At 42.2% G+C, this 24,292-nt stretch overlaps 1 protein-coding gene across 1 annotated transcript in view; it reads left to right on the top strand.

Annotated features, from left to right (window-relative positions):
* The window catches only part of SHROOM3 (shroom family member 3), a 212,177-nt gene that overhangs the window by 21,057 nt on the left and 166,828 nt on the right, over window positions 1-24,292 (top strand). Inside the window, exon 2 of the mRNA XM_078394482.1 lies at window positions 20,874-21,028. Within this exon, the coding sequence (XP_078250608.1) occupies window positions 20,874-21,028 (155 nt within the window). The remainder of the gene's footprint in view (window positions 1-20,873; window positions 21,029-24,292) is intronic.

Here is a 24,292-nt window from a genome sequence, read left to right on the forward strand (position 1 = left end):
GCAGTGGTTTCCTTGTGTTTAATTCCACAGATTTGCCATAACCGTTTCATGAGCTTCGATGTAAACGATGCGCCCAAATCTGTGATTATTTCTGAGGCAAATCCCATCCTGGACATATACCCCACCAAGGCATCTGCCACTGTGTTGGTTTCAATGTTAGTCAAGGGTATGGCTTCAGGGTACCTCGTGGCATGGTGAGAATGATGAGAATGAACCTGTTCCCCCTCTTTGTGGCCTTGGGCAAAGGTCCCACAATATCCACCCCTATGCATTTGAACGGAGTGTCAATCACAGGCAAAGGGCACAACTTTGCTTTGGTCCTGTCACGGTTATTCCCCTGCCTCTGACACACATCACATTGTTTACAGAACTCCTTGATCTGCTTCCCTAATTCAGGCCAGTAAAAATTCTGTGTAATTCTCTGTTGTGTTTTGTTCACCCCTAAGTGCGTAGCAAACATGTCAGAGTGCCCCCTTTGTAAGATCATGGGGCGATACTTTTCAGGTACCACTAGCTGACTTCTGATCCCATCTCCCCCTTTTGAGATATTCATTAGGGTCTCTCTATATAAAATCCCCTTTTTCTCTCGAAATCTCACTGGGGTTTCAGGTGTTAGCTGGGCGTCAGTCACCTGTTCAAAACACTTTTGGAGAGTGGCGTCTGCCTTTTGCTCTTGGCCGAATCTGCTGTCCGTGGTCAAGGTTTCCACCACAGCCTCTGAACTTCCCCCACCTGCTTCCGTCTCGGGCTCATCAGTACCCCCCTGAACTGTCCCCGTGGTAGCTTGTGAGCGTGTAATCACTAGCACCCGTTTCACATGTTCAGCCAGGTCATTTCCCACGAGCACGGCTGCTGGCAGAGTCGATGAAATCGCTAGCCGCCAAACTCCCCTCCAGCCTTGAAAACTTACAGGTACCTCAGCTACTGGCAGCGAGATCACCTGTCCCTCAATCCTTGCCACCTTCATGCTCTCATTCGGGATTATATACTCCCTAGGAATAATATCTGGATGGCACAGGGTCACCTGGGAACAAGTATCCCTCAGCCCCCTATACTGATGGTCAAGTATTCCTACGTCCACCCCTGCGGTTTCAAACAACTGAGAATCTCTTCTCACTAGCAAGCAGCGCTTGACCTCCACAAGAGGACCATTTTCCCCAGCCTGATCAGCAGATGTAACTGTTCCAGATTGAGTAGCCATGGCAACAGGCTCCCTCAGTGACAAGGAGCTTTGCTCTTTCTGGACACAGAACACAGCTTTTGGCTTGGTTCCACTCAAATCATGAGGCACATTTCCTTTTAGCGGCTTTAATTTCTCACACTCTGAGATTAGATGGCCCTTTCCTTGACAGAAATAACATTTTCTGCTGTATTTGGAGTCTTTCTCATCTGGTTTTGGTTTTCCCTCCAAAATCTGAGGTCTTGGTTTCATGTCTGAGGGCTTCCCTTCACCATGGGCCCCTCCCCCTTGCTGGTTTTTCCCTGGTCCCTGAGAGTACTTGCTGTAGATTTCTTTAGGTTTACCTATAGATTTCCCCTCACCTAAGGGCTTTCTTATTTGGGAAATAAAATCTGCGATCTCGGCCGCCTCTGCCACAGATTTCGGTTTCCTTTCCCTCACCTGGAACTTCAGTTCCCCATGCAGGACTGAATAAAACTGTTCCAGTGCTATCAGGTCTTTGAGCTGCTGGAAGGTCTCTGTTCCCTCCTGAGACAGCCATTTCTCTAGCAGCCTCACCAGTTGGGCCCCCACTTGGGTAAAAGTCTGCTCTGGTTTCTTGGTGAGTGACCTGAATCTTTGCCTCAGCTGTTCCGCATTTATCCCATGTCTGGCAAACACCAGTTTTTTAAACTCTGCGAAATCTTTTAGCAGTTCCTCTGGCATCTCTGCATAGACTTCTGCCAGGCTGCCACTGATTAAAGATCGCATGATGGTCATCTTCTCAGTTTCCCTTACTGAGAAGTCCACAAACGCTCTTTCCACTAGGGAAAAGAACACCTCAGGGCAATCTCCCTTGTGGTATACAGGGAATTTCTTCAGGTCAGTTTTAGACAATTGGCCCCCCTCAGAATCCCTATTGTTATTATTGTTCTGGTTCATCAGTTCCAATTTTCTTAATTCAAATGCCATTTTCTCTCTCTCCAATTCAAATTGTCTTTGCCTCTCCCTTTCCTGCATTCTTTCTCTCTCTAATCTTTGCTCCATTTCCCTCACCCTCAGTTCATGCTGTTGGGCTATGAGCATTTTCCTGAGTTCTGGGTTCTGTTCTCCCGTGCTCTCATCCTGCACTGAGCCAAATTCATCCTCAGAACCTTGGTCCACCTGGGGTTCTTTCACTTCACCCATTTCTGCCATTTGGCTTCGAGTCAAGGGCATAATCCCCCCCCCCAGAACAGGCTGCTTTCAAAAGTCAAGCCTCAAAATAAAGCGACCACTTTTTTTTCTCTTTTGCCTCAGAACCAGCCTTCTATAGATTGCTGCTGTTCTTCAGCACTAACTTGCAACTGTTGCCAGCCAGAGTCCACCCCCCTCTGCTAGGCCTCTCAGCAGACAGGTTAGATCACTGCTACTTCACTCAGCTTTGCCTCAGCCTTTTTCCCGCCAAAACAGGTTGCCTCAGAGCTCCCTAATCTAGTCCCACCAATCTGAGGTTACACGTTCTTCCACTAGCCTACCTCCCCGTGAGGTAAGCCTAGAAGATTACCTACGCGCTCTCAGATTGTCCCTGACTAGACCCCCCTTGCTCTGGGCACACTTGCCAAGGCTTTGCTGGACCACTGGACAACTGGACCAGTCGTATCCCACACGCTGGACACCAATCAATGTGACAACCCCAGACCTACTGGGATATACCACAGTTTCACTAAGCTGCCACCAACCATTCCCTGTAAGGAGTCACACAGACCAGGAATGGATTTTTAACAAATAAAGGAATAAGGTTTATTTAAATCACACACAGGGAAAATATAATGATCAAGTGAATAAGATACAGTAACGTGGCTTAGTCTCAATCATACATACACCAGTTTGGTTCACACAGAACACCTTTAAATAAAGCACAGACCCTGAACCTATCAGTTCTGGCTAACCATACAGACACCTGAACCTATCAGGTTGGTACTGACTGACACACAGTAGTACCCTGTCTGACACACAGACTCCCACACCAGCTTCTTCTCTCAGCTCTCCTTCAGCTCTCCTCAGCTCTCCCTCAGCTTCTGAACTTCTCCACACAGGATCCCCATATATATACAGTACAGCCCCTCCTCCTGATGTCCCGCCTTCCACTCCCCATAGGATGGAACTTTCCCTCCAAACCCATGACAGACAGGTAACATCAGTGCTGTATGTAACAGGGACATCACGTTGCTGACGAAGATCTGCATAGTCAAAGCTAGGGTTTTTCCAGTAGTGATGTATGGAAGTGAGAGCTGGACCATAAAGAGGGCTGACCGCTGAAGAATTGATGTTTTTGAATTGCGGTGCTGGAGGAGACTCTTGAGAGTCCCCTGGACTGCAAGGAGATCAAACCTTTCCATTCTGAAGGAAATCAACCCTGAGTGCTCGCTGGAAGGACAGATCCTGAAGCTGAGGCTCCAATACTTTGGCCATCTCATGAGAAGACTCCCTGGAAAAGACCCTGATGTTGGGAAAGTCCTACCTTTACCCCTGAGCTTGCATCTCCCTTTCCCTTCCAATTCAATTTAAAGCCCTCCTGATTAAAGTTCTTAATGCTGTGGCCAAACACATTTTTCCCCAGTCCATCTGACCATAACCCATCAGTTGCCAGCAGCCCCACTTCCAGGAAGTGTAATCCATGGTCCCAGAATCCAAATCCCTTATGTCTGCACCAGCCATTCACCAAGAGTATTTCCCTTTCCCCTTCTGTTTCTGTTCTGAGAGCTGATAGGATGGACGAGAAGATAATTTGAGCCCCAAAGGCCTTGACTTTCCTTCCCTGAACTTCAAACTCCGATGTGATTCCTTCATATTTCCTCTTGGCTGTGCCATGTCTTCCCACATGGATGAGAAGAAATGGATTTGCGTCTATGGTTTTTATGTGTGATGGCAGTCTTCCCTCACATCCTTAATCTGTCCTCCAGGGAGAGTCTGTGACTCTACCCACTAGACCAGTGGTTCCCAGTCTTTGGTCCCCAGATCTTTTCAGACTGCAAGTCCTGGAAGCCGTCACCACTAGCTGTGCTGACAAGGGCTTCTGGCAGTTGCAGTCCAAGAACATCTGAGGAACTAAGGTTGGGAACCACCGCCCTACACCACACTGGCTCTTACACACTGTACATATGCTTCTCTGTTGGGAACTAAACAGATCGCCTCTATGTTGCTGGAAGGCCATATGATGTGACAGAGGTCATGCTGTAGCTGCCATCTTGTTCAGTTCTTACTGGAACCAACTTCTTCTTCTTTTACTATTGTTATTGGTTGTTGCTTGTCAAGTGTTAGATTAAATCAGTACTAGATCAAGGTTATAGACGGATATGGCATTGGGCACCAGTTTAGCCAGAAAAACAGCTGTCTTTGTTCCAGGTTTATCACCCCTGCTGTCGAGGCAGGGAAGAGACCTGAAATGTTTTATAGCTCAGGTGGGCACGTGGCCTTCTCCTGTATGCTCTCACATCCTGCAAATCTGCTTGGCAACCAAAAGGGACTCAACTTGGGGATCCAACGGTACTCAAATAAAAAGTCTTCATCATATTAATTACTTAAAGAGTGGATGCCTTGATAAGAAGACCACCAAGAAACAATATTTGAGACTCAAGAGCAAGAATGGCAAAAGGTCTATTTGAAGGGACAGCTTTCCAATTAGATTTACTGTCTCCGTCACAGTGTTGTTTCAAACCTTCTGAGTCTCATGTCTTAGGTCCAGATCTCTATATAAGCTCCTGACTTCTACAATTTAATTAAGTGAAATGTATCCTTAGGGCAAAATTATAGTCTCTTGCAGCAGGGAGAGCTGTAACAGTTATTACTAGTCCAGAATCTTCTCGTTTAATTCAAGGGCTCCAATAAATGTATAGGGCTATAGCATATAGAGGCCTGCTGCAGAACATGATTAACTAGTTGGGAAAGGATGTGAGTTCAAGCCTGGGAAAGCTTCTTGGCACCCAACCACCTGCCTGGTACACAGAACGAGAACTGAAATCTTGCAAAGGGTCCCCCCCCTCACAATAATTTGAGCAAGAACTGTTATGTGAAACACAGAAAATAGTACCTAATAAGGCCTTCTCCCACCAAAACAAAGAGGTACCAAGAAACCAACCCACCAACCCTGGATTTGGAGAAGGACTGAAAAGGGGAAGAAACAGTTTGTACAAAGTGGGATAAAGAGAACGCCATCTGGATGATAGTGGAATGTCCATGATGATCTGCCCTTGACAATGTGAGGAGCATTTCTGCAGTTCCCACAGCCATCCCAGAATGCTCCCGTGAATGTTTTTTCCAAGATTAAACTTCTATTTAAAATTAAACAACAACAACTACAAAACAAAAATCCTATTTCTGTTCCTGGAGCTCTTCAGTAGCAGCAGTGTTTGCATCAGAGGCTGAGCGGGGATCCCCTAAGATCCTCTTGTGCCCCTCTTCAAATAAAATAATGAAACTGGAAGGGAGGGAGCCCCCCAACTATGCTGCTATTGGGTACTAAAGTCTCGCACTGGACCTTGGTCCCTTTGTTTCAGGGCACATTAAAATGTTTTCGGAATGGTTTTGATTTTTATTATTGTGTTAAAAATAATAAAACTTTTACTATGTGTTTCTCAGGACTTCCTTTGCATAGCAGAGAACAGCTGCTGATAAATCATAGAATCATAGAATAATTGCATTGGAAGGGGCCCATAAAGCCATTGAGTCTACTCCCCCCCGCTAAAGGCAAGAATCCAAATCTTGTACATCCTCATCATGTCCAGTGACATGATTGTAGTAAAGGTGCCCATCGTTCAGTAGTTGAATGAATAATTCTTGAGGGGCATTCCTAAATGCATAACATGCCATGGTGCCAGAGTATATAAAATCTAAACAGCCCTCTGAGTTCTGTGGGAACAACATGTGCATTGTTAAATTCTGATGGATTTCTCAAGCTAAGTTACAAATCTGGACACAGGGTGGCAGCAAAAGACAATGACATGCCACGGAGGTCTGCCTTCTACTGTTACTCTTTCTTTTATCACTGCCACTCAGCATCTGTTTCCTCCAACCTCACTCTGCAAAATATACAAATTGCTACCATTTTCCAAATCTTTTCAAACCAGAAAGGGGGCGGGGGCGGGCAGTGGCTGTGTTAGTCACCTCTGATGCAGCAAATTCTTCAAATAATCTTGTAGGACCTCAGAGACTGACAAACCTGTAAGGGTCCACATGTTCAAATGCAGTACCAAGTATAGCAGTAGTGAAACGATGAAGGTTGCTTCCTAACAGCTGGAGGCTTTTTAATATGATATACACCTGTGCCACTTGGTAGTCAAAAACTGAAGCAGGAGTCTTGTCTTTCTCTCCCTTGCAAAAGCAGAAGATGAAATAGGAGGAAAGTGACAACTTCATAAACTTCTATCAAAGCAGTCTCAGTAACACAATCTAAAGATGTGGTATTTTGTGATGAATGGTGAGGGGCATCAAAGATGACCTTCAAAGAAGTGCAGGAAAAACTTAGGTGGTATAAAATTCTCAATGGGAAATGTGGGGATGAGTTTTAATTGGCTTATAATTGTGGTGTGTGCAGTGAACTGAATGAATTTGGATTGGCAGATAGGAAAGAATATCTGTTGGTCTGCAGAATTAAAGCTGGATTTACTACTGCCTATAATGCTTATACACTTGACAATTCTTTATACAGGATATGTAAAGCTTATTAGTACACTTGATAGTACTATTGGGCACGAGGTTGACTCAATTAAGATGAGTTCCATCATATGTCCTGTCTTTCTCCCAATGATGGGATTCTTGGTTGGTCACTTTGTTCCTCACTGTGTGTGTGTGTGTTTTGTTTTTTGTTTATTTTGCTCTTTTGTGTCAGCAGCAACAAACATCAGACAAATGTCTGAAGGAGAATAAAAGGAATGAGAGGAGACAGCAAGAGACGTATGGCCACATTTGGGCGCCTCCTGGTGAGTCAATCTGCTCGCCTGGATGGGTTTACCACCTGCGGCTTGACACGACAAGCTAATGGTGTTTATTCAAGGAAATGCTGAACCAGGAGAAGGCCTATAGCTTATAAAAAGCACTTTTGCTCAGTACATGTATATGGAGAACAAATCAATGTAGTTATCATTTACAAATGAATTGGTTCAGTGGGACGTACAATAAAAATGTTACAGTGCTAGGTACCCTTGTTCAGGATGTCAACATGCCATGCTGAATTTTAAGGATATTCCATGCCATTTCCTCTCCTCCTGTCTTTTCTAGAATCACAGAATAATGGAGTTGGAAGGGGCCTGCAAGGCCATCAATTCCAACCCCTTGCTCAGTGGAGGAATCAAAATCAGAGCAAATCTCACATAGGGTTGTCCATGTTTCTCTTGAATCCTTCCAGCGTTGGAGTGCTCACCATCTTTCAAGGTCATTGGTTCCATTGTCATACTGCTAACAGTTAAGAGGTTTTTCCTGATAGTCAGCCGAAATCTGACTTCCTGTAGCCCATGATTACATGTCCTGTACTCCAGGATGATCAAGAACCCTTCCTCTATATGACTACCTTTGAAGTATTTGAAAAATGCTATCATATCTTAGTCTTTTTTTTCTAGAGGTTAAACATACCCAGTTCTTTCTGTCCTTCCTCACAGAGCTTGGTTTCCAGTTCCCTGATGATACTTGAATTTGTTTCAGTTTCTTGGCATCCTTCTTAAAGTGCAGTGTCCAGCATGGACACAATACTCAAGATGAGCCCTAACCAAATATAGAGGAACTAGTACTTCATTGTGTCTGGAGACTATATTTCTGTTAATGAATTCTAAAATAGCATTTTCCTTTTTTGCAGCCACATTGCATTGTTGGCTCATATTCACCTTGTGGTCTACAACGATTCCAAGATCCTTCTCACTCTTACTATACTATTACTGAGCCAAATATCTCCCATCTTGTAACTGTGTGTTTGGGTTCCCCCATCCCCCAGGTGTAGAACTTTTGAAGTTATCCCTGTTAAATATCATTCTACCTCTCTCCATTTTATGTTTCACTTGCCAAACTGTCAACCTGTTCCAGTGTTTACAAAGACTAGTCACATGCCCTCCAGTCCAATTTGAAAAACAATTGGGAGCTTTGGAATGTATGGTGAATCAGATTGGAGTGGTTTGGGCCCCATTCCATATTATTTCCATGCCAGATGTAGGTCAGTTTGTAAGCCTCCCATTCCTTTTTCTTGGAAAACCAAAAAAGCTATACAGTAATTGTGTTCCCCTGGACTGCAAAGAGAACAAACCTTTCCATTTTGAAGGAAATCAACCCTGAGTGCTCACTGGAAGGACAGATCCTGAAGCTGAGGCTCCAGTACTTTGGCCATCTCATGAGAAGAGAAGACTCCCTGGAAAAGACCCTGATGTTGGGAAAGAGTGAAGGCAAGAGGAGAAGGGGACGACAGAGGACAAGATGGTTGGACAGTATCATGGAAGTGACCAACATGAATTTGACCCAACTCCAGGAGGCAGTGGAAGACAGGAGGGTCTGGGATGCTCTGGTCCATGGGGTCACGAAGAGATGGACACAACTTAACAACTAAACAACAACAACAATTGTGTTCCGCCCGCAACTCAAGTTGAAAAAATTGTTTGGTATGTTGGTTTGGAACACTTGACTGAGGAGTCAAGCATCATAGATTTGAACCCCCAGTATATTTTCTCAGGAAAGGGGCCAGCTGAGATGACCTTGAACATGTGTTGCTGGTGGGGGTTACATGCCTTGCTGCTGAGATCCATGGTCCCAAAACACCACCAGAAGGAGAAACTGGCAAATCACCTCTTGATGACATTATTCTTATTCTTATTCATTTTGGATGAGAGTGGTTATGCAAACCTTGGGTTTCCCTGAGCCGATTAGCTCCCTTCTGTGGAAAGGAGATGATACATTGGTTTGTATAATGTGATGAGTCACTTTCCCAATAGGATTTTTTGGACAATTGCTGCAATATAATATGAAACAGGAAATTGTGTTATGTGTTATTGTTTATAGTGGAATGCAGTTATACAGGAACCATGCCTAAGAGATGCAATTACATGATAATTTATTTATTTATAATATTTTTACCCTGCCTTTCTTCTTAAAAGGACCCAAGGCGGCTTACATCATTTAAAGATAATACTACATTAACAGTGAGTATCCAAATATAAAAAGGTTAAACAAGCCAAACCAAAAATCATAAGCAACACCAAAAACATTCAAAGTAGTAAGATTGTTGTTGTTTAGTCGTTAAGTCATGTCCGACTCTTCTTGACCCCATGGACCAGAGCACGCCATGCTTCCACTGCCTCCCGGAGTTTGGTCAAATTTTATGGTATACAGTGGACCCTCGACTTATGGAATTAATCCATATTGGAATGGTGGCTGCAGGTCGAAAAGCCTGTAGGTCGATGCTCCATTGATGTACAATGAATTGAAAACCGATTAATCCATAACTGGCCGTTTTTGTTCCATTTTGGCTTTTTTTTCCCCTGGTCTGTAGGTCAATTCTCCGGCTGCAAGTCGAACCTAAATTTTGCAGCCAGAGAAGTCTGTAACTCGAAAAGTCTGTAAGTGGAGCCGTCTGTAAGTCGAGGGTCCCCTGTACTTGTAAGAGTATACAATAAAAGCTGGAAACAAGGATGTTGACAGATCTAGGCAGACAAGTTATATAATTTTATAACCATTCAGATGCTCTTGCTGAGGATAGAACCTCTGACTCCATGGAACATTAAACTCTGACATCTTTGCATCCAGTTATCCGAAATGGCCATAGTGAATTTATGTTTTGTAGCCTCTTACCTATGGAAATGGTCTTAAGGAGAAACCAGGTATGGAGGTGGTGGTTGGCTTTAAAAAAAGTTTAATTTGAAAAAACAAGGATTTTAAAGGGCTTCCCACCTCCTAGGCAGGAAATATTTGCAGCATCTCAAAGCCACTAGAGACCCAGGCTGGCTGCGGGGTTCTGGGAAATGTAGTCCAACCCCCCTGCAAATTTCTGTCTTTTTTTATTTTTCAGGGCATGCTGCCTAGGGAAGATCTAGCAGTGGACTGATGCGAAGAGTCCGTGTTGGCAGCAAACAAAACAAAACAAAACAAAAAAACTATCCGAAGCTTTAATTTCTTACGGTGCCTGGAATAGTAGCATTTCTTGACCATTCTGCAGGCTACCTAATAGTCATCAGAGCATTGTTAGTCATGGGTACCAAGTTACTTGTTAAAAGTTGCTTGTTACTCATTGCTTTCCAAAGTGACTCATTAACCCAGTTTTGGTCATTGACTGTTCTGTAATGCATTGCCTAATTTGTTACTTTTTGTGTTGGTTTTTTTAAAAATGAAAAATAGTCCTAGATTTCCCTGATTTCTTTGGAAACACCCACTAAATTACATGTTAAAGCCAGTAAACAGTACCAGTGGTGGCAAATATAAACACCTTTTCCCGGGCAACAAATACGTTGCAGAACAAATGTTAGCACTCTGATAAGTGTTGATGGCAGGTTCAGTATGCTGAAGCGGAAGGAGGTCGCTGGGGAAAGGATGAGAGACAAAAGCTGTTGCAGAGCTTTTTGGGATCCCTCGGCTACAGGATAACAACCAGAATCCAGAAAGGATCATGTTTCCATTGTCTGGTGAGGAATCAGAGTGGAATGAATAGGCAAGGCTAGAAACTGTCACGCAATTGGTATTTCCTGCTTGAAAATCATTGTACACCTGAGTTGATGTCATCATGTATAAAGAGACCATAAGCTCTTAAGCTGGTTCTTTTTATTTGAAAGTAGCATGCTGTCTTTTGCTAAGCCCGAGGCTAACATTTCAAAAGAACATACAAGAGGAAAAAAAGCTATCTAAACGGGTTAAATTTAAAACCATTAAATACCTATAATAATAATAATAATAATAATAATAATAATAATAATAATAATAATAATAATAATAATAATAATAATAATAATAATAATAATAATAATAATAATAATAATGTGCCATCAAGTCAATTCTGACTTCTGGTCACCTTTTTCAGGGTTTTGTAGGTAGAGAATACTCAGAAGTGGTTCACCATTCCTTCCTTCTGGGGGCGCCCTGGGATGGTGCGGCTTGTCCAAGGCTACATAGGCTGGCTCTTCCCAGGACAGACAGTGGGAAATGAACTCCCAGCCTCTGGCTTATCTAACTCATTGAGCTATCCAGCCAGTAGACAAATATCCATAGCAGTGGTTATATTTCAAGAAGGGTGGCCACATCTTTGCATTTGAAAAATGGTCTCTTCAATTCGTTGAGTTGTAACTATGAGATAGGTAATTCACATAAATTAAATGGCTACAAAGGGATGCTCTTAATAGTTGAGATTTTTCCACTCCTCAATAAAGCAATAACATTAAAAAAAACCACTCTTGTTGCAGGTGAATCAGTTTTTAATACACTTTGTTGTTTAGTCGTTAAGTCGTGTCCGACTCTTCATGACCCCATGGACCAGAGCACGCCAGGCCCTCCTGCCTTCCATTGCTGCCTTTAATACACTAGTGTCAGATATATGGAAATGAGCAAGGAACGGATGAACAAAAATCACTTAGATCTATATTATGCTGCTTAGAGAAATGACGATGCATTGCAGCAAGGAAAACACACCATTAAGTGTCTAGTGGATGGTAACATGTTCAGAGATAAGTGCCCCAGAGTGTGATGCCAGCAGGCAGGAATGTAGGACTACCTGCAGAAGTAAAGTGGCATATTTTCACTTCATGCTTCAGAAAGTTTAGATTAATTCTCTACCTTTTATTATTTACATAATCATCATTCTATAATCCATTTCTAATTAAAAAGTAAAACACTGCTGTTCAGCTCATTGAAGAGCTTTTTAAAATAGATGCCGATTGCCTTGGTTGCTCACATTAAATGGAAACTTCCAGATCAATGTCTCCTAGCGATGAAAATGACTTGTGTAGCTGTTACGTCTTCCCCTTCTTAACTGATTTCCGTATGGTAGAAGATCTGCAGAGGAGAGGAGATAATATTTCAGCCACAGCCCTTTTATGAGTGAGGCAGGATTATTGCAAAATGAAACCCTGATCTGGAAGTACACCTGGTCCTTTCCACACAAGTGTTGTTATCTTCAATGGCATTCTTAGGAGTCTTCACTTAAGATGGACATCCTATATAAGCACAATATCATGGGATATAAAGCAAATATGGACTTTTTTGGTGGCTGCTATGCTGCAATGCTTTTATGTGAATTAGACTTCTTTAAAATGTTACATGACATTTATAAAAGATATGTAGAGTGTTGTGAAATCTATTAGGATAACATTGTTTTACTGATGGTCCATATTCAGTTTTGCTGCATTTTTGAAGGATTCCACATTTTGTGACATACGGCCAAATGCAGTATGGACAGCCTTGGAAAAGTTCCTTTTTGTAAAACTATAATTCTCAGAATTTCCCTGCCAGTGTGACAAGTTTGCTTATGGAGTACCTAGAATCAAGTGTATAAAAAGAAATAGGTAAACATGGATAGCTCATCTCCGTTCAGAAGGAACAAATTGCAGGAGATTTTGGGCAAGATCTTTCAGATCCAGAAAAGCTGCTGGCAATGAGAGGAGATGATTCAGGGATCAGCAGGCAAGTAGCTTCATGCAATATTGGGCAGAGTCTTTTGTTCCTAAAGGTAACAAAAGCAGAATCCACTTAAACAAAGGGAGATAAATATATACCCACCAGTTACGGCACTGGTTTCAAGGTGCTATACCACCTTTCTTCATCCAGCAGATAAGCAAATAAATGGACAGAATAGCCAGAGGAGGCTTTGCTGTTCTATTAACATTGCCAGAGGTTTCGGCTGTGTGGTTTTATGGCCTGGTTGAGTGGGTTATGGACTCCTGACCACATGTGTTCCTTGTTCTTGCATTTTTATCTAAAAAACATCTGAAAGGAGACAATTTCCTGGGTTTATTTAACCTTTTTTATGAAGGAAAAAAAATCCTGCTTATAGTCATAGGCTTGCCACGTTCCAAGTCGTGTGAATTTCTGTGGATGGTAAAAGGCCACGCACGAGCCTCGTAAAAAGCAAAACAAGGCTAGTACAGACAACAGTCAACATTGCCATTAAACGACCGTATTAGAACTGAAAGGGATGTTGAGAATGACCTTTGCCACCAAGCTGCTTTTATTAGACCATCTGCTGGTGTTAGTTCATGGTCTTTATTTGAATGGGATCATTCGTTTTTTAATTTATCTTTGTTTGTCCACTTTCCTTTCTATTGCTTCTCACTTTGCCCAAGCGCTGTTGTAGCTGGATCCTATGCATGTTTTCTTAGAAACAAGTTCTGCTCAGATATGGAAAGCATTATCTGAGATCAGAGCAGAAGAGTCCGGCCTTTGTCACATGGGGCATATCAGGTTGTATGATCATTTAAATATACTTTCTTCCCAGGCAATCCTTTATGTCATGAACTATTTCTCCTCCATCTGAAGGCTCAAATTCAAACATATGCTATACATACAACTGTCTCTCGGGTTCTCTAGAGCTAATTTTCCAAGCAGATATTGCAAACACAATAAAAATGTTTGATTTTTTTTCTACAAAAAAGGTAACAAATTTGGAAAAGAAAACAAATTCAAAGATTTGTATTTTTTTAAAAAAGCCTAACAAATTTGCGATGTAATTCAGATTGCATATTACATATGTGTATGTGCATATGCATGGAACCTAAAGGATATATATAGGTTTTGGAAGCAATAAAAAATTGGAATTCTGGACACATTGGGTTGCAGAGTTTACTTGGGACATTTCTGCAATCATGCTCCCTGATGCATGGAACCTAAAGAAGATATATATATATATAAAGTGTATATAAATATATATAAGTAAAATGTTAAAATCCTAGAATACAAAATGAATACTGTAGATAGTGATCATTACAAAGAACTTATCCTTCTATTCCCCATTGTAAGAAAAACTGAAGTCCATTGCCTACATCAAGGTAATTACCGGTAAAGCCTATATTTTTATTCTTTGAGGAATAGCAGCTCTACAGTTCTCTCTCTCTCTGTTTTAAACCAACAACAATGGGCAGAAGCCCTTTCCTTAAGCTTCCTTATCCACTGGGCTCAATCAATTGGTTCACAGTGGTTACAGATTCAGTCTTTGCAAAATTGCCTTGGGATGGCTGGCTGGCATCTTCTTCAGCAGTGCCAAGGCCTTGAAAATGTTCAGCAAGGCTGGTGATCAAGTGACGTTCTGGACAAATGCACTCTAAACGTGAAATGGACTGTGCTATAGAAGTGCTTGGCATTTTATCTTCTTTACAACTGCAAAATTATTCCAAATTCCCTTTTTTTTCTCCTTGAGGATCTGGTTTTAATGGTTTACTATACTGTAGTTTTTCATTGCTGCTGCTCATTCCTTGCAGGATCCTCAGAGGAAAATGCTTTCTATAGCTGCATATCTTGAAAGATTATGAAAAAAGAGGTTTGTTTTTTAAAAAAAGAAAATGCTCAGGGGAGTCCCACTCATCCTTCCTTTTGTCAGACCACATCGCAATGTGCCTCAGGAATTCCCATTTGTTTCAAAAGCCATTTACTATTTTGTGGGGGGCGAGTGGGCCTTTTTGCCCCTCACAGTCATGCTGCGATGCAAACCCAGATAATGAAAGCGAGCAGGCAAAGCTTTACGTGGTCAAGAAGTAAAGCGATGGGAATATCTTCATGTTGTTTCAGGTGGTCGTTAAGACCACCAGCCTGTGACATTTCTGTTCCCTAAGCAGACCAGCCTATAGTTTTCCTATATGGACATGGTGCCCATTTGGCATCGGTAATGAAACCAACAGAAAGAAAACAAGAAAAACTGATCTCCCTCTTTTACTACTACTACCACTACTACTTTCTGTTCTTTCCTGCTCCATTATCTCAGAAAAAAACATGGCAATCCTACCCTGTTTCCCCGAAAATAAGATCTAACCTGAAAATAAGCCCTAGCATGATTTTTCAGGATGCTCGTAATATAAGCTCTACCCCCCCAAAATAAGGACTAGTGAAGTGAAACCCTCCCTCCACCATTGTGCGGCAACCAGAAGATGACATGACTGTATTTGAATAAATGCAGATTGTTGTACTTGAAAAAAATAAAATAAAATAAAACATCCCCTGATGCGTTTTTGGAGCAAAAATTAATATAAGACGCTGTCTTAATTTCAGGGAAACACGGTAACTCTGGACAGAAGAGGTAACGATGGTCTTTAAGAAATACAAGCCCATAAGCTTCTGGAATGTGTGGAATTAGCCAGGTAATTAATTAAGGGCCTCTGTTTGGGTAAAGAGACATGGAATGGAAACCTTCATACATGGATCTGAGAGGCCTTAGTTATGGGCTGTTTAGACCAACTGTCCTTCCATATCAGAGACAGTATCTACTTTGAATTCAGTTTTTTTGGGGGGGGGAGGGGCTTTTTTTGTCTTTTCTGGAAATTCTGCAAATGATTTTTAAATATTTGAGTGGCAGGCCCGAATTGCTTGTCCAAATAACAAAATGTATCTGGATGTAATTTGAGCTGTAGCTACCCTATAAAAGCACAGCCAGATCCATTATAAGATTAAAGCTTCTATTAACCTTCTTTCACTGTCTGAGGGTCATGGACAAGCCAGTGAAGAATAAAGGAATATAATATGATGGAAAGACTGTGTGTGTGTGTGTGTGAGGGACTGGGTGTGTCTAAGGAACCATAATGAATTCACACAACGTGGTGCCACAAAATGTGGAGATTTGAATGTTGTGAAATGAACAAGTGGTGATCTAACAAGATGAGCTGTTTTGTAGTCTTCATGTTTTGCTTGTGAATCTCTAGAGCGGGCACTTTTGCTCTGCTGCATCAAACGTCTTCTTAGTTTTTTGCACTTATTAGGGTACCTCTTTGAAGGTGAGGTTACTATATCTTTAGCCCAAACCCTTTCCAGATGTTACTGCTTGTGTTCAACCAATGTGTGTCTGAAAGTGGTAGGGCTACAGGACTCACTGCATACATTTTAATGTGCTGGTAGGCATCTACCATCCTCCAGATATTAAATGATCTATTTTATAATCCCTCACCATTGTATATGCTGGCTAAGGTGGAAGGGAGTTGAAGGCCACAATGTCTGGAGGACCACAGTTACCTGGTCTAGTGGTGGCACATAATAATTTGAGAGGTGAAGGAGATTTCCATCTCTCTTATCTCCCTCCTGACCCCTTTTAATGGAGCATTAATTTCTGGGGGGAAAAAATTAAAGGTCCTGTGTCTGAATCTTGTCTCTGCTGGGAGTTTATCAATTTAATTTGAATCATTTTGACATATGTGAACTGTCTCTCTCTCTCTGTGTGTGTCTCCCTAAGCACATGTCAGGCTGCAGGGAAATTTCAGTTTTAGTTTTTTCCCACCTGTCTGTCATACTGAACTATCACTGTACCAGATGGTAAGAATTTTTTAAAAATATTAAAGATAACGCCACAGTTAGTGTCTGTGAGAGGCAGCTAGCACAAGGTTGGACCAGTGCAGAACAAAGCCTCAGATGCAATTATTCTAAAAGCTCATGTCGCCCTCTCAGCCATTATACAACACAGTTTAAAAATGGATTAAGTTTTCCCAAGAGGATGTACCCACCAACCCAAAAAACACATGAGAACCATGTGACTTTAAAATGATTTTAAAAAAATCAATCCAAATCCTGATTCATTTTCATATTGTAACCATGCCCTCAGTTAACTTTCTTATCACACCTGTCAAGAAGGGAATTGATAATCCAAGTTGGTGTTATCATGTGGTTATGACCTCATTGGAGGTATGCAGAATCCTTAGTAGATAGAGTGGGATGGAGATTAGAAGCTACCAATCTCCCAAGTTCCAGACCAATGGGGTACAAAACCACCATGCTTTTCCAAATAGCCCACTCCATTTATCCATCACAACTTGAAACAGATGTACTTCAGAGTGAGCTTGATGGTAAGAACACTCCTGCAGAGGTTTGATGTGGAATACGGAATAGATAGCAGGCAGGATTTCTTATCAGGAAATGACTTTTGCAGTAATTTGCTCCTTGACACGTAACTAGCACAAACAATGCATTTGCAAATATATCTAATCTGCATAATGTAGGTAGGCTGCAGAAGTTAATTTTACTAGCTGCAGAGTCTGGATTGTGCTGGTGCAGGATGTTGGCTGTCTTCTTGTCATTGTTTAGTCGTTAAGTTGTGTCCGACTCTTCGTGACCCCATGGACCAGAGCATACCAGGGCCTCCTGTCTTCCACTGCCTCCCGGAGTTGGGTCAAATTCATGTTGGTAACTTTGATGACACTGTCCGACCATCTCATCCTCTGTCATCCCCTTCTCCTCTTGCCTTCACACTTTCTCAGCATCAGGGTCTTTTCCAGGGAGTCTTCTCTTCTCATGAGATGGTCAAAGTATTGGAGCCTCAGCTTCAGGATCTGTACTTCCAGTGAGCACTTAGGATTGATTTCCTTGAAAATGGATAGGCTTGTTCTCCTTGCAGTCCAAGGGACTCTCAAGAGTCTCTTCCAGCACCACAATTCGAAAGCATCAATTCTTCGGCAGTCAGCCTTCTTTATGGTCCAGCTCTCACTTCCATACATCGCTACTGTAAAAACCATAGCTTTGACTATGTGGACCTTTGTCGGCAAGGTGATGTCTCTGCTTTTTATGATGCTGTCTAGGTTTGTCATTGCTTTCTTCCCAAGAAGCAGGCGTCTTTTAATTCCGTGGTTGCTGTCATCTGCACTGATCATGGAGCCCAAGAAAGTAAAATTTGTCACTGCCTCCATATCTTCCCCTTCTATTTGCCAGGAGGTTTGGCCGTTGGCTGTCTTAGCACCATGCAAAACAAGAAATTCTGCTTCCGCATTTCATGCTTCTTTAGTACTCATAATTCCAGCTTTGTTAAGTAAGAAGATGAAGAGAGGGGGGTTCTTTTTGCTTCCTAAATAGAAACAGGTAATGGAGCCAGAAATGACTCTGCTCCTGCAGGTGGAAAATCAACTTAAGGGCTCAGCCTTCTCTCTGCTATTGGATTAGGAACTCAGAGTTGCCACAAGGAGTCAGATAAGTTAGCCCGATCCCTTTTACATCCCTAGGGCCTGCAGCAAATTTGGCTTCGTTTCTGTGCCACTCTTAGTAGACTGACTGCTTGCCAATATTACTAGCAGTGAAACTTTAGCTGGAAATCAAAAGAACAAGAGAAAAAAAGGGGGGTTGAGGTTTGAGGGCTGAATTTGTAGGAAGAAATTTCATCATTTGTTACAGAAAGGCAGCGTTATGTAATTAGTCAAAGACTGCAACCTGTCCTCGTTCAAATAGGGGACAAAACCTCATTAAACTCAATAAGAGTGCCTTTAGGAGCCTCGTGGCGCAGTGGTTAAACTACTGTACTGCAGCCAAAATTGTGCTCATGACCTGGGGTTCAATCCCAAGTAATTGGCTCAAGGTTCGCTCAGCCTTCTATCATTCTGAGGTCAGTAAAATGAGTACCCAAATCAATGAGGTGGCAATGTGTAGCCTGTGTCATTAACTTGTAAACTGCCCAGAGAGTGCTTTAAGCGCTATGGGGTGGTAGAATAAGCAGCACACTTTTTTGCTTTTAAGTAGATGTACATAGGATTGCACTGCAAAATACGGTAGGTATTGTAAAATAAGCAAAATAGCTGGGTTCATATACAGCTAAATATATGTGCTTCCTGGTTTTGCTGTCTTCCAGACTCTCTGTAGAAACAGGTGCTTGGGTAATGCGTTCCCCCAGGCTTTCGTTTGCTTTTGCAATCAATACGATGTTGGTGAAAGGCAGAGTTATGTCTCACATGAAGTTGCTTGCTGGATCTGAATGCTGCTGTATTTCTCTAGGCAGCCACCACACCCTAAATGCAAATATTTTATCCAGGCAAATGTCCACAATATGGCCTTGTTCAAAATGCAATATGTTAGAAGTTCAAAGATGCTATCATGAACCCACAGGCTGGTCTAACCGAGCACATTTCTGCACAGATTAATCCTGAGATGACTTTTAAATTAATACCAAAGCATAGGAGCAGGTCAATTACCATAGTTTAAGATCTAATATCATAACAACAACAATAACAATAACAATCATCATCATCATCATCATCTTAGAACTGCAGAGATGGAAGGGGCCCTATGGATTATTGAGTATGGCCCCTGTCAAGGAGGCATAGTCTCTAGCTCCTCAGCCAGATACCTGAGCTATTTAGCAGTTCGAAATATATATACGTTTTGCTAATTCAATCTAAAAAGTAACTTTTTAAGGACTAGTTACAGTTTAGGTTGACCACCTACAAGCATTCAGTTAGAGAAAGTCAACAGAGGCCAATATGCCCAATGCCACTTGGCTATCTGTTTACTGACCTCTCAGATTATAATGTTGGTGCACTTATTTTATCAATTTCTTACCACTTCAGCTTCCTAGAATGGCTGCAGATACTGACAGTTGACGGAGGAGACTCATGTGTGTGTGTCTGTGTTATATGTCTCTGTTTTATCCATAAAAGAACAATGCCATGGACAAGGAAAAGCCAAACTGTATATCAGGAAGAAATGTGGGATAAACGCCTTCTGCTTTGTACTTCGCTTCTCTGTTTGGTGTGCAAACAGGGAACTTGCCGCTCCTCTGTCTGCAGTGTGAACTGCCACAATGCAGGAAGAATTGCACATTATTATTTTTGTGATTGTACCACTTGCTTTTGAAACAATTCTCTATAGGTTGGATGTGCACATCACAGGACGCCTGGCCCACTTCAAGTCACAAGCACATGGCTGATGAGTCCTTGCAAAGAATGGGCACATTATGATTTGTGTGTGTGTGTTTGTGTGTGTTGTTGTTGCCTTTTAGTTTCAAAGTAAAAAGCAACATAAAGTATGCTGCTTATAGACTGCCTCATAGCACTTAAAGCACTCTCTGGGCTTTATACAGCCTACATGTTGCCCCCACTGCCTCTCTAAGCTGGGTACTCTGTTTACTAAGCTTGGAAGGATGGAAAGCCGAGTGAACCTTGAGCCAGCTACCAGGGATTGAACCTGGTTTGTGAGCAGAGTTTTGGCTGCAGTACTGCAGTTTAACCACGGTAACACAAGGTATTTCCTTACAAGCAGAAGAAATGATTTGTTATTCATGAAACAACAATGCAGCACTTAATTTTAAAACATCCCACATATACTCCAAAGTACCTCTGTGAGTTACACACACATACCTGTTTAGTCTTGGCAGTAAGAATTTGGTGCCTATTGAGTCATTAATCTGATTTATATTTCATATTTATTTCTCATGGAAATGTTCATGAACACATATTAAATGAGCAAGTGGAACCCGTGGATATTAAGACTGGGAAACAGACTGAATTCCCTGCAAGGTTCACACATGGCTGCTTCTTAACAGTAAAGAGCAATTTCGGACAGAGTTAAAATTGCCTAAGGAGCCCGTGGAATCTCCTTCCTGGAAGTTTTGTAAGGACATTGTACCTAGAATAGAAAGAGATTTTATCAGACTCTGCAAGAGTGGTGCCGTAATTCCCACTTGTTCAAGTTTGACATAAAAAAAATATGTTTGAACACCCCTTGTGATGCACGCCGTGTGTTATTTTTGTCTTTAAAGAGAGGAAGCCGTGGGTAGAGAAAAGCATTGTTGGAAGCATTGTTTTGATTTTTCTTCTTTCTCGCCACCCAGATTGAAAAAGGAGGGAAAGCAGATGTACTGAACTCTCGGCTGCAGCCGGGAGATGAGCTGGTGAACATCAACGGGGTGGAGCTAAGCAGTTCCAGGAGGAGAGCCATCTCTTTGGTGAAGGGCTCCTGCAAGACGTTGAAACTGGTTGTGCGCAGGTAAGGTGAGCATAAACCACGTTGGAAGCGGAAGGCACTACTGGGGTCTAGGCTGTGGTTGTTTTATATTCTGGAGTAAAAAACATGGAGCGCGGCTTGGGAGACCCACGCTGGCTGTGGACCACGTAGTTCTCACCTCTGATCCAGACGAATAACTGCAAATCAACGTAACAGCTCAGGCTTAAGGAGAAATGACACAAGAAGACCAGCCGTCGTGTAGTTGATAGCCAAAGCAATATGAATTTCATCATTACAATCACTGATTTGAGGTGGGCTGGGGGAAATGAGTTTGAATTGCTTTAAGAACAATTACCATGAGTTTTTACCTGGCTTGTATGGCATCTCTAAACCTTTCGGGTTTAAGCCCCTTGACCAAGGCAGTGCGATCTATGATTCACCAAACTGAACGCAGAGCACGATCCATATATCCTGAATCTGCAAGGCCTGCTATTTTCTTTAACCATGTTGGATTTGGGGAGCTCCTCACTGGTAGACCCATTCAGGCAGAGCTATGGAACTGCTGAGGCTGGACTCTGATGATCCAGAGGGTCCCTTCCAGCCCTGCAATTCTAAGAGCAGGAAGATGACAATGAATTGTAGAAGTTGACAACGTGGCCTGAACCCGTTGAGAACTGTAAGTTCTAGAGTTTCGAGACAAAATGGCTTTCTAAATTCACTCTCTATAGTGCTCATTCCTCCATCTTCATCATCCATAAAATTTTAATCCCTTTGCTTCTGGCAATCTGAGCAAAAGCTGTCCTTAACAAAGAAAGAAATGTGGGGCTGAATGTGCTTTTAACTTAGTTCTATTTCTAAACAAGAATTGATGCCTTTGAATTGTGGTGCTGGAGGAGGCTCTTGAGAGTCCCCTCGACTGCAAGGAGAACAAACCTATCCATTCTGAAGGAAATCAACCCTGAGTGCTCACTGGAAGGACAGATCCTGAAGCTGAGGCTCTAATACTTTGCAAGAGTCAATGTATTTTTGGAAGGGGAATGGGGTTCCATAAAAGGAAGGAACAGATTATCTCTGTTGGTCCCAGTGAAGAGGACCAACATATAAATGTATATGTAGATCTTCTATAAAGAAGCTTGTGCTACATGCAGAAGTTTATTGCTGTTATAATTATTTATCCATCTATAACAATGGTAATTATGTTCTATTTATGAAGTGCTCAGCATTTAGAGATCATTTACAGAGAATAAAGTATGAGCCAGGTTTAAAGTTTAATGTGATACAAAAGGAGAAGAGAATGAAGGGGAAGAATGGAAACGAATTCAGGTGCTTCCTAGGTTTTAAACACCTACATCCTGTTGTTACCCTGAACTAAGGTAACCCACTGATTTGCATCAGTGCTGATTCGTCAAGTTCTCAATTGATTAAATTCCAAAGAAACAAAACAAGACAAAAACATGTGGCACCTGAAAGACTATTATATTTTAATGTGAGCTTGCATGGATCATGTCCACTTCTTCAGACATATGGGAAAAAAAGGAAATGGAGAATGAAATACAAAAATCACTGTATCATCTAAGTGATTTTTTGTTCATCTATGCCTTGCTCATTTCCATAAGCTGACGCTAGTGTTTTTAAAGCCGGTGCATCTGAAACAACAAGAGTATATTTTTTTATGTTATTGCTTTACCATGGAAAAATCTCAAATATATTAAGAGCACCCCTTTGTAGCCATTTAATTTACGTGAATTACCACATGGTGGCGCTGCGGGCTAAACCACAGAAGCCTGTGCTGCAGGGTCAGAAGACCAAGCAGTCGTAAGATCGAATCCACTTGACGGAGTGAGCTCCCGTCGCTTGTCCCAGCTCCCGCCAACCTAGCGGTTCGAAAGCATGCAAATGCGAGTAGATAAATAGGGACCACTTCGGTGGGAAGGTAACAGCGTTCCGTGTCTACGTTGCACTGGCCATGTGACCACGGAAGATTGTCTTCGGACAAACGTTGGCTCTATGGCTTGGAAACGGGGATGAGCACCGCCCCCTAGAGTCGAACACGACTGGACAAAAATTGTCAAGGGGAACCTTTACCTTTACCTTTTACCTATCTTATTTAATTTAATTTATTCGGTTTATACCCCACCCATCTAGACTGAAGTCTACTCTGGGTGGCTTACAGTTACAGTGAATTCAAGAGACCATTTTTTCAAATGCAAAGATGTGACCACTACTGTAGATATTCATCTTCTGGCTGGATAGCTCAGTGAGTTAGGTATCTGGCTGCCGAGCCAGAGGTTGGGAGTTCAATTGCCTACGGTACATCCCGGGAAGAGCCAGCCTAGGTGGCCTTGGGCAAGCTGCACAATCCAGGGTGCCACCGGAAGAAGGGAATGATAAACTACTTCTGAGTACTCTCTGCCTAGAAAACCCAGAAAAAGTTTGCTATAAGTCAGTTGACTTGATGGCGCACAATTATTATTAAAGCCTAAATGGCAGTTGGCAGTAGCAGACTATATGTAGTTAGGTCCCAGGCTTCTGTAAATATTTCACCTTTGAGAACTGGGTTTTCGAAGAAATTGTGCGAACGTCGCTGTGTGGAAATGGGACATAGGATTTTATCATCCATATGATTTTTCAAGAAACATATCCATGAGTAAGTCACAAATAAGAGACATAGACCCACACATGTGTACACACTTACCTAATCCCTTTGAAAACGCATGCGTACAGGGGGAAAAAAGGCTTACTCAGCCCATGCTGTATCAAATAGGTCCCAGTATTGTCCCTCCTATTTGTTCTGAGTAACTTTTGGTGATATCTGTGAGGTCTTTGTTATCAGACAAACCACCTAAGATAACTCCAGTGTTTTATGGTTTACATTGTTCTTCATTAGGGCTGGCCCAAGACATTTTCATGCCTGAGGCAGTGCGCCAAGCCGCACCCTTTTCTCCACCCAGTTTAATGCTAGCTCCCTTATAGTGGTGCATTAGGTAGAGAATCTCACAAGTACCAAACCCAGCAATAAAATTACAATAATAACAAATTAAGAAACTGTCAGCTTCCTCCTCTTTCACAATATTAAAAATCTGTGCTTCCTGAGGTGGCTGCCTGCCTTACTCTGGCTAATGGCAGGGCCGGCCTTTCTCTGTATATATACATTTCTGGCTTGTAGTCCTCCTCCTCCTCCTCCTCTTCTTCGTTTGTGTCAGAAGCAATCCAAATGGCACTTCCAGAGTGGAGGGATCAGCCATCAGAGTGCTGGCATGGCTCGGGAGACCTCCTAAGGTGTTCATAATCCTCGCCTTCGTTACA

The sequence above is a fragment of the Pogona vitticeps genome, chromosome 5 (assembly GCF_051106095.1).
Source record: "Pogona vitticeps strain Pit_001003342236 chromosome 5, PviZW2.1, whole genome shotgun sequence".
Lineage (NCBI taxonomy): Eukaryota > Metazoa > Chordata > Lepidosauria > Squamata > Agamidae > Pogona > Pogona vitticeps.